Source organism: Hippopotamus amphibius, chromosome 4 (assembly GCF_030028045.1).
Source record: "Hippopotamus amphibius kiboko isolate mHipAmp2 chromosome 4, mHipAmp2.hap2, whole genome shotgun sequence".
Taxonomy (NCBI): domain Eukaryota; kingdom Metazoa; phylum Chordata; class Mammalia; order Artiodactyla; family Hippopotamidae; genus Hippopotamus; species Hippopotamus amphibius.
The window spans coordinates 29,665,087-29,677,647 of NC_080189.1; the positions used below are offsets into that span (position 1 = coordinate 29,665,087).

At 40.1% G+C, this 12,561-nt stretch overlaps 1 protein-coding gene across 5 annotated transcripts in view; it reads left to right on the plus strand.

Moving 5' to 3' along the window:
- The window catches only part of AASS (aminoadipate-semialdehyde synthase), a 56,637-nt gene extending 50,724 nt beyond the window's left edge, over nt 1-5,913 (plus strand). For 4 of the 5 annotated variants that reach the window (XM_057731786.1, XM_057731788.1, XM_057731784.1 and 1 more), the window contains exons 20-24: nt 726-821; nt 2,456-2,571; nt 3,231-3,319; nt 3,840-4,016; nt 5,425-5,913. In XM_057731786.1, coding sequence (XP_057587769.1) covers nt 726-821; nt 2,456-2,571; nt 3,231-3,319; nt 3,840-4,016; nt 5,425-5,543 — 597 coding nt within the window. In that variant the 3' untranslated portion in view covers nt 5,544-5,913. Of the gene's footprint in view, nt 1-725; nt 822-2,455; nt 2,572-3,142; nt 3,320-3,839; nt 4,017-5,424 lie in introns of those variants that run through there. The other variant, XM_057731789.1, reaches the window with a different exon arrangement.
- Nucleotides 5,914-12,561: the final 6,648 nt, after the last annotated feature.

Sequence of the window (12,561 nt, forward strand, 5' to 3'; positions counted from 1 at the left end):
GAACAACTGTTCTATTAAACACAATTCTGTTGACCTGAGCTTGTAACACAAGATGAAAATTTCCCTTATGCTGTCAGAAAACACCACTCACGTGTTACCCAGAAACAAAAGTAAAGACCCAAATTTTGCAAGGGCTCTTGTGTAAACCAGTGGAATTGTTGTGACACTGCTGATTTTGGTTTGAACCTGAAGGTGGCTGCATCGATATTAGCCATATAGCTGGCTATTTTCAGCCTGTTTTCTTTTCTTTTTTTAAAAATTTATTTATTTATTTATTTAATTTACTTATTGGCTGTGCTGGGTCTTCATTGCTGCACACGGGCTTTCTCTAGTTGCTGTGAGCGGGGGCTACTCTTCATTGTGGTGTGCAGTCTCCTCACTGTAGTGACTTCTCTTGTTGTGGAGCACGGGCCCTAGGCACGTGGGCTTCAATAGTTGTGGCACATGGGCTCAGTAGTTGTGGCTCACAGGCTCTAGAGCACAGGCTCAATAGTTGTGGCACACGGGCTTAGTTGCTCCGTGGCATGTGGAATCTTCCCAGGGCAGGGCTCGAACCTTTGTCCCCTGCATTGGCAGGCGGACTCTTTACCATTGCGCCACCTAGGAAGTCCCAGCCTGTTTTCTAAATGAATTATGAAGATAGATCCTTCTTTTCAAAAAATAAAAAAAATTTTTTTTCATTGAAGACAAATTTTCATACATTGCTTAAAAAACTCTTGTTACAGGGATATGCCAAAGCCTTGAATGGATTTGTAAAATTGGGTCTTATAAACAGAGATGCATTTCCAGCCCTTCGACCTGATGCCAATCCGCTCACCTGGGTGAGTGACTCCAGAATTATACATTGTCTGCTGCTCTTCAGAAATGCCTTCTGAAATGGTCAGGTTTGAACCTGGGTTTGGACCAGCAAAGAACCCATTCTGTGGCTGATGTGCAGGAAGTGAAGTCCTAGCCCCAAAAGCTCCTTTCTGTTCACCGTTTTGGAAGGATGGAGAGGACATGGAGGGTGTCTCCAGGGGCCTATTTCCTGCAGCAACTCCTACCACTTGATTGCTTCCTCCGCCCTGAGTAGGGATGGGCTTGCTCTCTGCCCTGTGCTCTGCACTCTGACACTTGACTAAGGGGTGGCCCTGTGACAGGAGGTGAGCTGGGGCCCCCTGAAACTGAGAAGGTGGCAGAGCACCTGGTGGTATCGCAGAACTGGATTCCTAACACCCAAATCCCATTAGTTCTGTCATTTGACCAGTTGGGACCATGAGTAATCTGAGTTTTTAATTACTGAGTTTGTGCCCATATCTACGTTGTATTAAAATCCTAAAGTCTCAGGGTTGGAAGGGACTTTGGAGGCTTGAAACTGAATGTAACGTAAAGCTTCCACTGACTACCAGGAATTCACTTGTTACCAGCTGGTCATCCAACTTAAATTAATGTGCCCTTATTCCAATAGAAATGCCAGAAATTTATCACAAGGAGAAAAGAATCGATACTGCTAATCCCATTAAGTCTTTCAAAGAAACTTTGGTATTCTTGTTAGTCAGTTGCTTTTAAATTCAGTTTTTTTGTGTATCTGAGAGTCTTTTCTATCTAAGTTTCAGATTTCATAAATTTACTTGTTGGACAGGAGTGAATAATTACCTATAAGAGTGGATCCGATATTGAGGCAGTTTGATTGGGAAGGTTGGTGCAGGCATTCTTGGGGCTGGTCCCCTTATAGAACAGGGCCTGGCAAATGTTTTTTTGGTAAAAGACCAGATTGTAAACTTTTTAGGCTTTCATGGGTCCTATGGTCTCTGTCAGACTGCTCAGCTCAGACTGCTCCTGAATAAACGAGCATGGCTATGTTCCAGTAAAACTTTTTATTTACAAAACCAGGTGGTGAGCTCAATCTGGTCTGTGAACTAGTTTGTTGATCCTTCATCTAGACCATAACTTTCTCCTTGGGAGCCTGGAAAAAGTCTTGTTTAGAATATAGAGAAAGCTATGACCACTGTTTAAGTGTTCTTCCTTTGATTTATTATCTGCACAATCTTCCTCATTTCTTGAACCTACCAAAGAACTCTGGTTGCTACTAGCAACCGCAGCACTAAGCCCCTCGCACTCTATTCTGGCCAAAATCGACTTCTGGAGGGTGAGGGATAATGAGTGATAGGGTGATGGAGAGAAACTGCAAAGGCAGGCAAAGTGTTGGTAAATATAGTATCACCTTTTGGTATTGATTTGCTGTTATGACTCATTTTTATTGCTGAAATATCATCCTGAAATCCCACCCATTTATTGACGTGCGGGTGTGCAGGTGTGTGTATGTGCATGTGTGGGCCACAATTCACGATTTCTAATTCTTTCTAATTGAAAATTTGAGGTGCTTTTGAGGTCCAGTGTCTTAATAGGATAATTTCTCAACTTATTTTTTATTTTATTTGGAACTTAGAATTTGTATTTTTGTTTTTTTAACCAGAAAGAACTCCTCTGTGATCTAGTTCGGATCTCACCCTCTTCCAAGTGTGATGTGCTCAAGGAAGCGGTCGTTAAGAAACTAGGAGGAGACAATACCCAGCTGGAGGCTGTTGAATGGTAGGCACCCACCAGCCAACCTAGAGCAAAATACTGGATCAATGATTAGTTAGTGCTTTCTAGCCAAAGAAAGGTCACGATAGAAGCAAACCTTTTACATTGTCTTTAATTAATTTGCTGCTCTAATGGTGGCCTGTGGTAGAGAGATTACCATGTACCACGTTCAGGTGGGGATAAAAAGTAGATAAAGAGAGAAATTCAATGGCAGTTGTAACTTGGGAAATACTTATTTTTGAGAAGCTTCACTACTCAGTTCCCGAGAAAGGTGGGATATTTTTACTCTCCTGTAAGAGATTCTCCCAGTGTTCCTTTAACTACTTTAAAACACTTATTCACATGGCTGTGGAATATTCTGATGGTATCCTTCATGTGGGAGAACTAACCTGTAAATTAATCTCATAAAAAGCTTTGCAACAGCATGCACTTACAATGTGTCAGGTCTGGCTCCAGGCAGCACTCCTGGGAGAGTCTGGGGATGACTCTGAAGGTTAAAACATTACTCGTTATTATTTTAGAATATCTTGAGATTCCTATAGCTTGAACTGTCATCTTGTGATTCTGCCCTTTCAAGGTAAAATCCAATGAGCTCTCCCTCCTGCTTCCCAAGTGAGCGTATGTACAGGACTTGAACTAACGCAGCCGTCTCTCGTGCTTCTCAGGTTGGGCTTACTTGGGGATGAACGCGTCCCTCAGGCAGAGTCTCTCGTGGATGCACTCTCCAAGCATTTGGCCATGAAGCTTTCCTATGGTAGGCCGTGGGCTATTATAAACACCCCGGAAGAGGAATCATAAGGACCAGTGAATTAGATTGGAGGGTGGGGGCCACACAGTGGGAATGGGGAAACATAAGATGAGGGAAAGAGCTCTTGGACTCTTTTTCCCGAGGGAAGAATACGAGAACTATTAAGTAAGAGTGAACTTGGGTAATAGGGTAAAGCAAAAACATCATTAGTTTTACTTTTAATTTTTGACACATTAAGGAAATGCTGAAGGAGCATTTTGGGGAGAAGAGGGAATGGCCTCTACAGCAGTACCCTCACGTCTGTAACCAGGTTACAGTGATACCAACCTGGACAGAGGAACCTGGTCAGAGTTATCATTTCCTTGAATTTTTAATTTGGTCTTTGGGCTGAAAAGCAGGGTACAGAATTGTTTAAGGATATACATAATGGGAAGGGAAACTCGAGAGCAGAGGGGCAGGGGATGAAATATGATATTGGAGTTGTCACGATAGTGGCATTTTAAACTGTATGCTTATTTATTTTAAGGCCCTGGAGAGAAAGATATGATTGTGATGAGAGACAACTTTGGAATCAGACATCCTTCTGGACATTTAGAAAATAAAACTATTGATCTTGTAGTTTATGGGGATGTCAATGGTTTTTCTGCCATGGCTAAAACTGTGGGGTTACCCACTGCTATGGCGGCCAAGATGTTACTTGATGGTAAGTTCTTTCATTGGGGGACCAAGTCTGTCTCCATATGATCTCCAAGTCATTCAGCACCTGGATATCAAATAATTAGTCTTGAGTATGACACTGGCTTTCACTAGCAGTGAGCCAATTCGGAAGATCCAAAGGCTGGCTGACTGGGAGATCACCTTGTGATGAGTGAAGAACATGGGCTTTTCGGAGTTAGACATGATTTCTGTCCCAGCTCAGTCCCAAGAAGGCTGAGTGATGGGGTGCAAGTTACTTAGCATCTCTGAGTCAGAGTTCCTTCATCTTCAAAGTGGGGCTTGTCATGACTAATTTATAGGGTGGTTGTGACACTAAAGTGAAATAATGTATAAAGCTCCTAGCACATAGAGGGGTCTCCAGGGAATGTTAACTGCTTTTCTTTCTTTCCTTATTTTTTTGTATTTTGGGAGTGGTAACACTAAAATAACAGAGGGTATTCACTTCCAGATCTTCAAAAATATAGGCCACGTTTTATTAATCTTCATGTCTCAACATGTTATCATTACTCAATATACATTTTGAACTAAATGAATTCAAATTTCAACTCTCCACTCTCCTCTTAAGATCATATTTACATGCAATAAGCATTACCTCTGAATGTAACATCCCATTTGGCCGTTGGGAAAGTGTCAAGGGAGTAAAAAACATCAAAGCATATAAATGTGGAATAATGACAAAATATCTACAATAGCCTACTAGCTAATATCAAATTAAACTACCTACTTAGAAGAACCAGAGTGAAGAAGTGATGAGGGATGAGGGTATTATAGTCTTTAAGGAAAGTGCCCAGACTTACTTTCAGCTACCCTAACAGACGACAGTGCCCAAATAACCAGGTTAGTTTTAATTTCATTCTGTTGGTGTTATGCTTTTTAAAAAGTGACATCAGCAAAGAAAGCAGACTAGTTAGGTTTACTTTCTTACTTTATTCTCTGATTTGGTAGTTCATGTACTTAAGTGAATACATTCAGACTCTGTCCCTAAGTCCAGTTGTGCTTTCAATTAATCCCTTTTCCTTACAGAGTGTTCATTGAGTAATAATTTACTTTTTATTTTTTAAAAATACTTGGGTTTGTTTATTTATTTTGGCTGCGCCCGGTCTTAGTTGCGGCATGCAGTCTGTTAGTTGTGGCATGCATGTGGGCTCTAGTTCCCCGACCAGGGATCGCACTCGGGCCCCCTGCATTGGGAACTCGGAGTCTTACCCCCTGGACCACCAGGGAAGTCCCAAAGTAATAATTTAGTAGGGGACATTTAAGCTGCTATTTAAAAAATCCCTGGGCCTCCAACAATTCATTGACTGAGAGTTTACTGCTGTATGGAAACTCTTGCTGTAGAAATTAACCTTCTATACCACCTTTAAAATGGTAACTACAAACTTATTTTCTTCCAGGTGAAATTCAAGCTAAAGGCCTGATGGGGCCCTTTTCAAAGGAAGTCTATGGACCCATATTGGAGCGAATTAAAGCAGAAGGCATTATGTATACTACACAGAGCACAATCAAACCATAGTTGAGAATCATAGTTTGTTTTTATTTTCCCAGCCAACACAGCTCTGAACTTTTGTGCAAGAAACATGTTTGCTGATGTGATACTTTAAAATATAAAGCATGATAATGTTTTGATTAAGTCAATACAATCGTGTTTTTGAAATATAAATCTCTATTTTAATATGAAACATTTGGAACAAGAGATGCCGGTAATTACCAGAGAACTTTAATAATTCTATCATGTATTTTTTTCATGTGTAAATGAAAGTGATAATGATTGTACTACTTGTTAATTTATTATACAATTTTTTCCTTACAAGAATATATTTTCTGATAATTAGCAGATGAAGTTTTATCTTTCTAGTAAGAAAAAAATTTCTTCATGCAACTTTTCTTTTGCTTTTTTTTTCAATCTGATTCAGTTGGATGTTTCAGATTACCTATCTACAAACCTTTGCAATAATGCTATTTTGTGCCTTTTTGTAAAATTATGATTCATGTAGAAAGTGACATTTCTTATAGTTGTAATGTTTGGAAAAGGAAATAGGTAAGATTAAATCAGAATCCACATGATCACTTCATTAGGCACAGGAAAAGAATTTAACAAATCCAACACCTTTTTATGATAAAAAACACTCAGCAAACTAGGAATAGAAGGGAATTCTGCAATCTGATAAAAGGGCATCTATGAAAAACCCATAGCTAGTATCATACTTAATGATGAAAGATTGAAGGATTCCCTGCTAAAATCAGGAACAAGACAAGGATGTATACTTATTCCGTTTCTATTTACCTTGTACTGGAGGATATAGCTAGGGCAATTAGGCAAGAAAATGAAATAAAAGACATCCAGATTAGAAAGGAAGAGGTGAAACTATTTGAAGATTGTATAATCTTATATGTAGAAAATTCAAAAGAATACTCTAAGAAAACATTAGAACCAATACATGAGTTCAGCAAAGTTTCAGGATACAAGATTTGTATTCAAAAATTGATTGTATTTGTATACAATATCAATGAATGAAGCAAAAGTAACATTAAGAAAACAATTCTAAGAAAAAGTATAAAAGAGGAACAGATTGAAAATTCTTACATTTACAGTCAATTGACTTCTGAAAAAGGTGTTAAAACAATTCAATTGAGTAAAATAATCTTTTCATCAAATGGTGCTGGAACAACTGAATATCCACATGCAAAAGAGTAAAGTTGGACCCCCAACCTCACAGCATATGTAAAAGTTATCTAAAAATGGACCAAATACCTAAATATAAGAGCAAACACTATAGAACTTTTAGATGAAATCATAGGTGTAAATCTTTGCAACCTTGGATTAGGCAGTGGTTTCTTAAATAAATGACATCAAAAGCACAATCAATGAAAGGAAAAAAATAGATAAATTGGATATCATCATGATTAAAAACTTCTGTGCTTCCAAGAATACCATCAAGAAGGCAAAAAATAGCCCACAGAATGAGAGAAAATTTTTGCAAATCATCTACCAAGTAAGAGAAGAACTTGTATTTAGAATAGGTAAAAAACTACTATATTCAATTAAAAAGTCAAAGAGCCCAGTTAAAAAACAAAAGGACAAAGGATCAAAATTGACAGTTCTCCAAAGAAGATGTACAAAAGGCCAATAAGCACATGAAAAGATGCTTAACATACATTAGCTATCAGGGAAATACAAATCAAACCTACAATGAGATACCACTTCAAAGTCACCAGGATAACTATTCTAAGAAAACAATAACAAGTGTTGGTGAAAATGTGGAGAAATTGGAACCCACGTAAACTGCTGGTGGAAATGTAAAATGGTACAGCTTCTTGGAGAAACAGTTTGGCAATTCCTCAAATGGTTAAACATAGAGTTACCGTGTAATCCATTAATTCCACTCTTAGGTATAACAGAAATGAAAATATGGCCACACAACCCCTTGTAAATTTATCTACATAGCCGCATGATTCGTAACAGCCAGAAATCAAAACAAGTCAAATGCCCATCAAATAATAAATGAATAAACAAAAGGTGGCATATTCATACAATAGAATATTATTTGGCCATTAAAAAGAAATTAAGTACGGATATATGCTACAACGTGGATACACCTTAAGGGAAAGAAGCCAGGCATGAAAAGCCACATAATGTATAATTTCATTTGCATGAAATGTCCAGAGTAGTCAAATCTCTATATGGAGAAAGTAAATAAGTGGTTGCCTAGGGCTGGGGCGTTTGGAGGGAAGTGGGAGTGACTGCTAATGAGTTTGGGGGTTTTGGGGGGGAGATGATGAAAATGTTGTAGAGTTGATTGTGGTAATGGAGGCCAACTCTGTGAATATACTAAAAACCACTGACTTGTGCACTTTGTGTGAATTGTATGGGGTGTGAATTATATATCAAGTTGTATAAATACTTTTTTTCTCCTTGGAGGAAAAATGTTTCTCTTTAGGGATACGTGCTCATATTCTGGCATATGAAACCAATTCTGCTGTCAAAATAAGCGGGTATTATACATGGGACATATGGCCGTTGAGAAAGCATCTATGCTATTTGAAAAGGATCACAGTTGATTAAGGCTTGGTTCCCACCTGCCAAAAACAATATCTGGAGCTCAATAATCTATTAATAACTAAAGACATACCTGTTATGGCAGTTTTTTGTTTTGTTTTGTTTTTTAACAACATTGATTTTAATATAATTAGGAGACAATACTTGTGTTGCACTGATTCAACCCCCCATCTGGACAAGCACCCAGATGGCATGGGAACTAGGGAACTAGCACCTGGGGTGGGAAGGGGAACCCACTGAGATAATATAATAGCTGGTTTGGGCTTTAACTGAGTAATTAAGTGGGTATGATTGAAGAGCGGGGTCTAACGTTAGAGCTAGAAAAAGAAAGGTCAGTAAGCTTGAGTAAAGACAGATGGAGTGAACACTGTATTGGCTCTCAGTTACGAGTTTTCCAGGAGAAATTTCCACAGTAAAGGTGGTAGGATCTGGGTGTGAATGGACTGATTGTTCTTAGTAGTGATACCGTGCAGGGCCCTGTGGGGCTCCTGGGCACAAAGCCTTTCTGTGTCCCCTATTTCTTTGATGATAGGAAAACAGCCTTCATTCAACCTCCACGACCTTCCCTGAGTTCCAGTGGGCAGATTCAAGCAGTTGTTAATTAGGGAAGGGAGGGGATGTGATAGACCAGTGAGGAAGAGTCAAGAGCAGCCTTGGGGCAGGTCCTGTTTCCCCATCAACAATACACACAAAAATATCTTTGAGCTATTTTGCAGTTGTTGAAATCCCCTCCAGGTGGGAGAAGTTAATGATGAATGATGGGATGCTGCCCACAAGCATGTAGACCCCAGACCCTTTGGACCTGAAGGTTGATGATGCTGTCTCCTACTTACCTCACCACCCACCCATCAGAAGAATGCAGGACTGTAACTGCCTTGATCCTTATCGCCTACCCCTGTCCACGAGCCCCGACTATAAGACCTCTCCCTGTTCCCGAGAGAGGGGGGCACAGTTCTTGAGGCGCTAGCCACTGTGCTCCCGCTTTGCCTGGCAAAGTAATAAAGCTGTTCCTTTCTACTCCTCCAAAGCTCTGTCTCCGTGTGTCTATTTGGCATGGGTGAACAGACGCCAGATTTTTCTCTGCAGCAGTAGCGTGTGGCCTGTGAGCCACAGTTCGTGAATCCCTGGTCTTAACCATTTTGGTAGACAATGCTCACATCTTCCAGATTTTTCTGCCTTTTTGGCCTCCTCAGATACTACCAATATTTATATTTTCAGCTTTCCTTGTTCTAGACTCATGAGACACTAGATATTTCTCTGAGAAGCACAACGGTTGGTTTTACAACGTACTAGCTCTTTCCCTTTCCATAAACTAAGGACAGCAGTAACTCACAGCATGGTTATAAAGGTGCTGAGAGAATGCAAGAAAAAAGCCTGATACCTAGGAGATGTTCAAAAACATAAGTTTTTTTTTTAAATAACATTTTTGCTTGAAGTTTGTATTAAAGATAATGAGATTTTAGCTTTGAGATTTTCTTCAGTCTTTTGGTTACATTGGAAGACTCTTCAAGGATCCATGCTTCTCAAACAAGCCATAGGTGTACCTGCTTCATAACGAGAACTGTAAAATGGTTGAGAAGAAAGGACCAAAATAATCATTTGGCCAGGCCTCTGACTTTACAGAAGAGAAAGCATGTCTCACAAAGTTAAATGACTTGCCTAAGGTGACAAGACTAACTATTGTAATTTGATCGGCATTTGATGACTCAAGATGCTTGATAAAAGTTGAGAAGAACGCTGATGTATAAAACCTCTCCTACCATGGGTTACTAGGGCCACCACTAGCCCATGTGAGGTCTTTTTGGGAATTAGAGAAAAGCGCTCATTCAAGGCACTTCTGTTAAAAAAGTGTCGTTAAATATATAATTTATTAGAACAGCAGACTTTACTTACTGTCTGAGGGAAAAATGTCATAATATTAATCACATGTCATAATAAATATTAAGCGTATTAAATATATACCATAATAAGTATTCGGTGTGTATGATGTGATTAGCTCTCCCATAGATGCAGTACACAATTTGCATAGGTGTGCAAGTAGCTAATCTATATATTGTATAGATTAGCTTTCTTTACAATGGTTTACATTTGTTGATTGTTTGCATTGGAACTGCATTGACCAGACCTGAATGCTACTGGAAAGGATCCAGTGAGAAAAGCTGCCTGTTGTGAAGAAATACTTGTTAGTCACTGACAGCTAATCTAATAACTTGCTATTTCTGACTTTGGTTTAGTCCTAACACTCATTCTTAATTTTTGTTCATTAGCAAGAATTACAAAGCAGGATTGTCTTAACTTGCAAGGTTAACAGGTTCTGTCCCTCTAGTTCATATTTTTGGTGTGCTAACATCGAAGGTTTCTAGTGTCTTCCAGTGTCATGTTGACTGACAACACGTACCACATCACTCGATAACATCTTCACAAGCCCTGGGAGGCCCACTCCAAGCCCAAGAGCCTGATGAAACCGCAGTGATATTGCTCTGTCTTTGAAGATGATTCTGGACTCTTGCCAGGCATAACTACAGCAGCAGCCCAGAGCTTGACTTCAATAATTTAAGTTCATTTCTTCAGAGCCAGGTTCTTTGTGAAGCTGGCACAGGGTGAAACAAGCCACCACACTTGATCAGAAGGTCCCCCTCCCACCCCATAACTCCAATAGAGAAAAAACATGCTTGCCTCATTAGCAAACTATTGATAACATGGTTTCTTCTTGAGAGAAATGATTAAAAAGAGGTAGAGGGACCTCCCTGGTGGTGCAGTGGTTAAGAATCTGCCTGCCAATGCAGGGGACATAGGTTTGATCCCTGGGCCTGGGAGATCCCACATGGCAAGGAGCAACAAAGCTCGTGTGCCACAACTACTGATGCCCATGCACGCCTAGAGCCTGTGCTCCGCAACAAGAGAAGCACTGCAATGAGAAGCCCAAGCACCACAACGAAGAGCAGCCCCCGCTCACCGCAACTAGAGAAAGCCCACATGCGGCAATGAAGGTACAAAGCAGCCAAAAATAAATAAAATTTTTTTAAAAAAAGGCAGAAATCATGGAATTCTCTGGCAGTCCAGTGGTTAAGACTTGGCACTGTCTCTACTGGGGTCCTAGGTTCGATCCCTGAACGGGGAACTAAGATCCCATAAGCCTCACAGTATGGCTTAAAAACAAAAACAAAACAAAGAAAAAGAGGTAGAAATCAAATAGGAGTTGCAGACCCAGAGAAAAGATGAGGGCATAGATAGACTGGCACAGAGCGACAGAGTGGTTCTATTTAATTTCTGGTCTATGAAATTTGAGATTGACATTGGCTGAAATACTGCAAATGGTTCAGTATATAATAAGATGCTTAGTGAAGAGGGTGGTCCTATTCAGCCCATTATTCTTCTGCCCCGTCTGTTAAATGATGATGCTTTTTAGGGTTCTTTCCAGCTTTTATTTTCTTTATGTGTGTTTTCTCTGAGTGCATGCATCCTACCCTATGGCTTAAAATATCATCTATATCTCTCATGAACCCCAAACTTTCTCACGTGAGCTTCAGAGTATGTATGCAACCCCTGGACATCTTTGTTTGGATGTCTCCCAGACTTCTTAAACCCAATGTAGATTTAAGAGTTTATAGTATACACTGGTGTTTCTCAGTGGGGTTGCTCTAGGAATTTCATCCCAATCCAGTTCTTCTACCTAGTTGCCTATCTTAGAAAACGGCAAGCACTCTCTTCCTTACTTGGTCTGGACGAAGCAACAAAGAATGCTTCCCTTTCTCTCAGTTCCACATTCAACAAACATGGATGGCCTATGTCTTCTAAATCTTGTGTGAGGGTATTTACAGGGCGAGTTGCAACTCAGGAGGTATAAGCAGATACATAATATGCAGTTCATGACAGTTTTACAATGCATGATAAAATAATACCATCTGTATCTCCAGACTTTATGGCTGCCTGTGTTTGGTGGAATATAACTCACACCCAGAACCCTAAATGTAAAGGAGTCCGGGAAATATAATAGTTTATAGCTTTTTAGGCTTTGAAATATAAGAAGTGTTCTGGTTACTGTCATGGTGTAACTGGCTACCTCAAAATGTAATGGCTTGAAACAACATTTAGGGACTTCCCTGGTGGTCCAGTGGTTAAGATGCTGCGCTCCAATGCAGGGGGCCCTGGTTCTACCCCTGGTCAAGGAACTAGATCCTGCACGCCGCAACTAAAGGTCCTGCGTGCCACAATGAAGACCCCACACGTCGCAACGGGCAAGGAAGATCCTGCATACTGCAGCTAAGACCTGGCGCAGCCAAATAAATAAATAAATATTAAACAAAAAACAACCCAGTTATTTATTTTGCCCATCAAGCTGGAATTTGGGCATGGCTCACTGGGAACAGCTTGGTCTCTGCCCCACCCAGTCTCTCTTGGCTGGGGGATGGGGGGGTCCACTTCAAGAGAGCTTGTTCACATGCTTGCAAGTTGGTTCTAGCTCAGCTGGGAC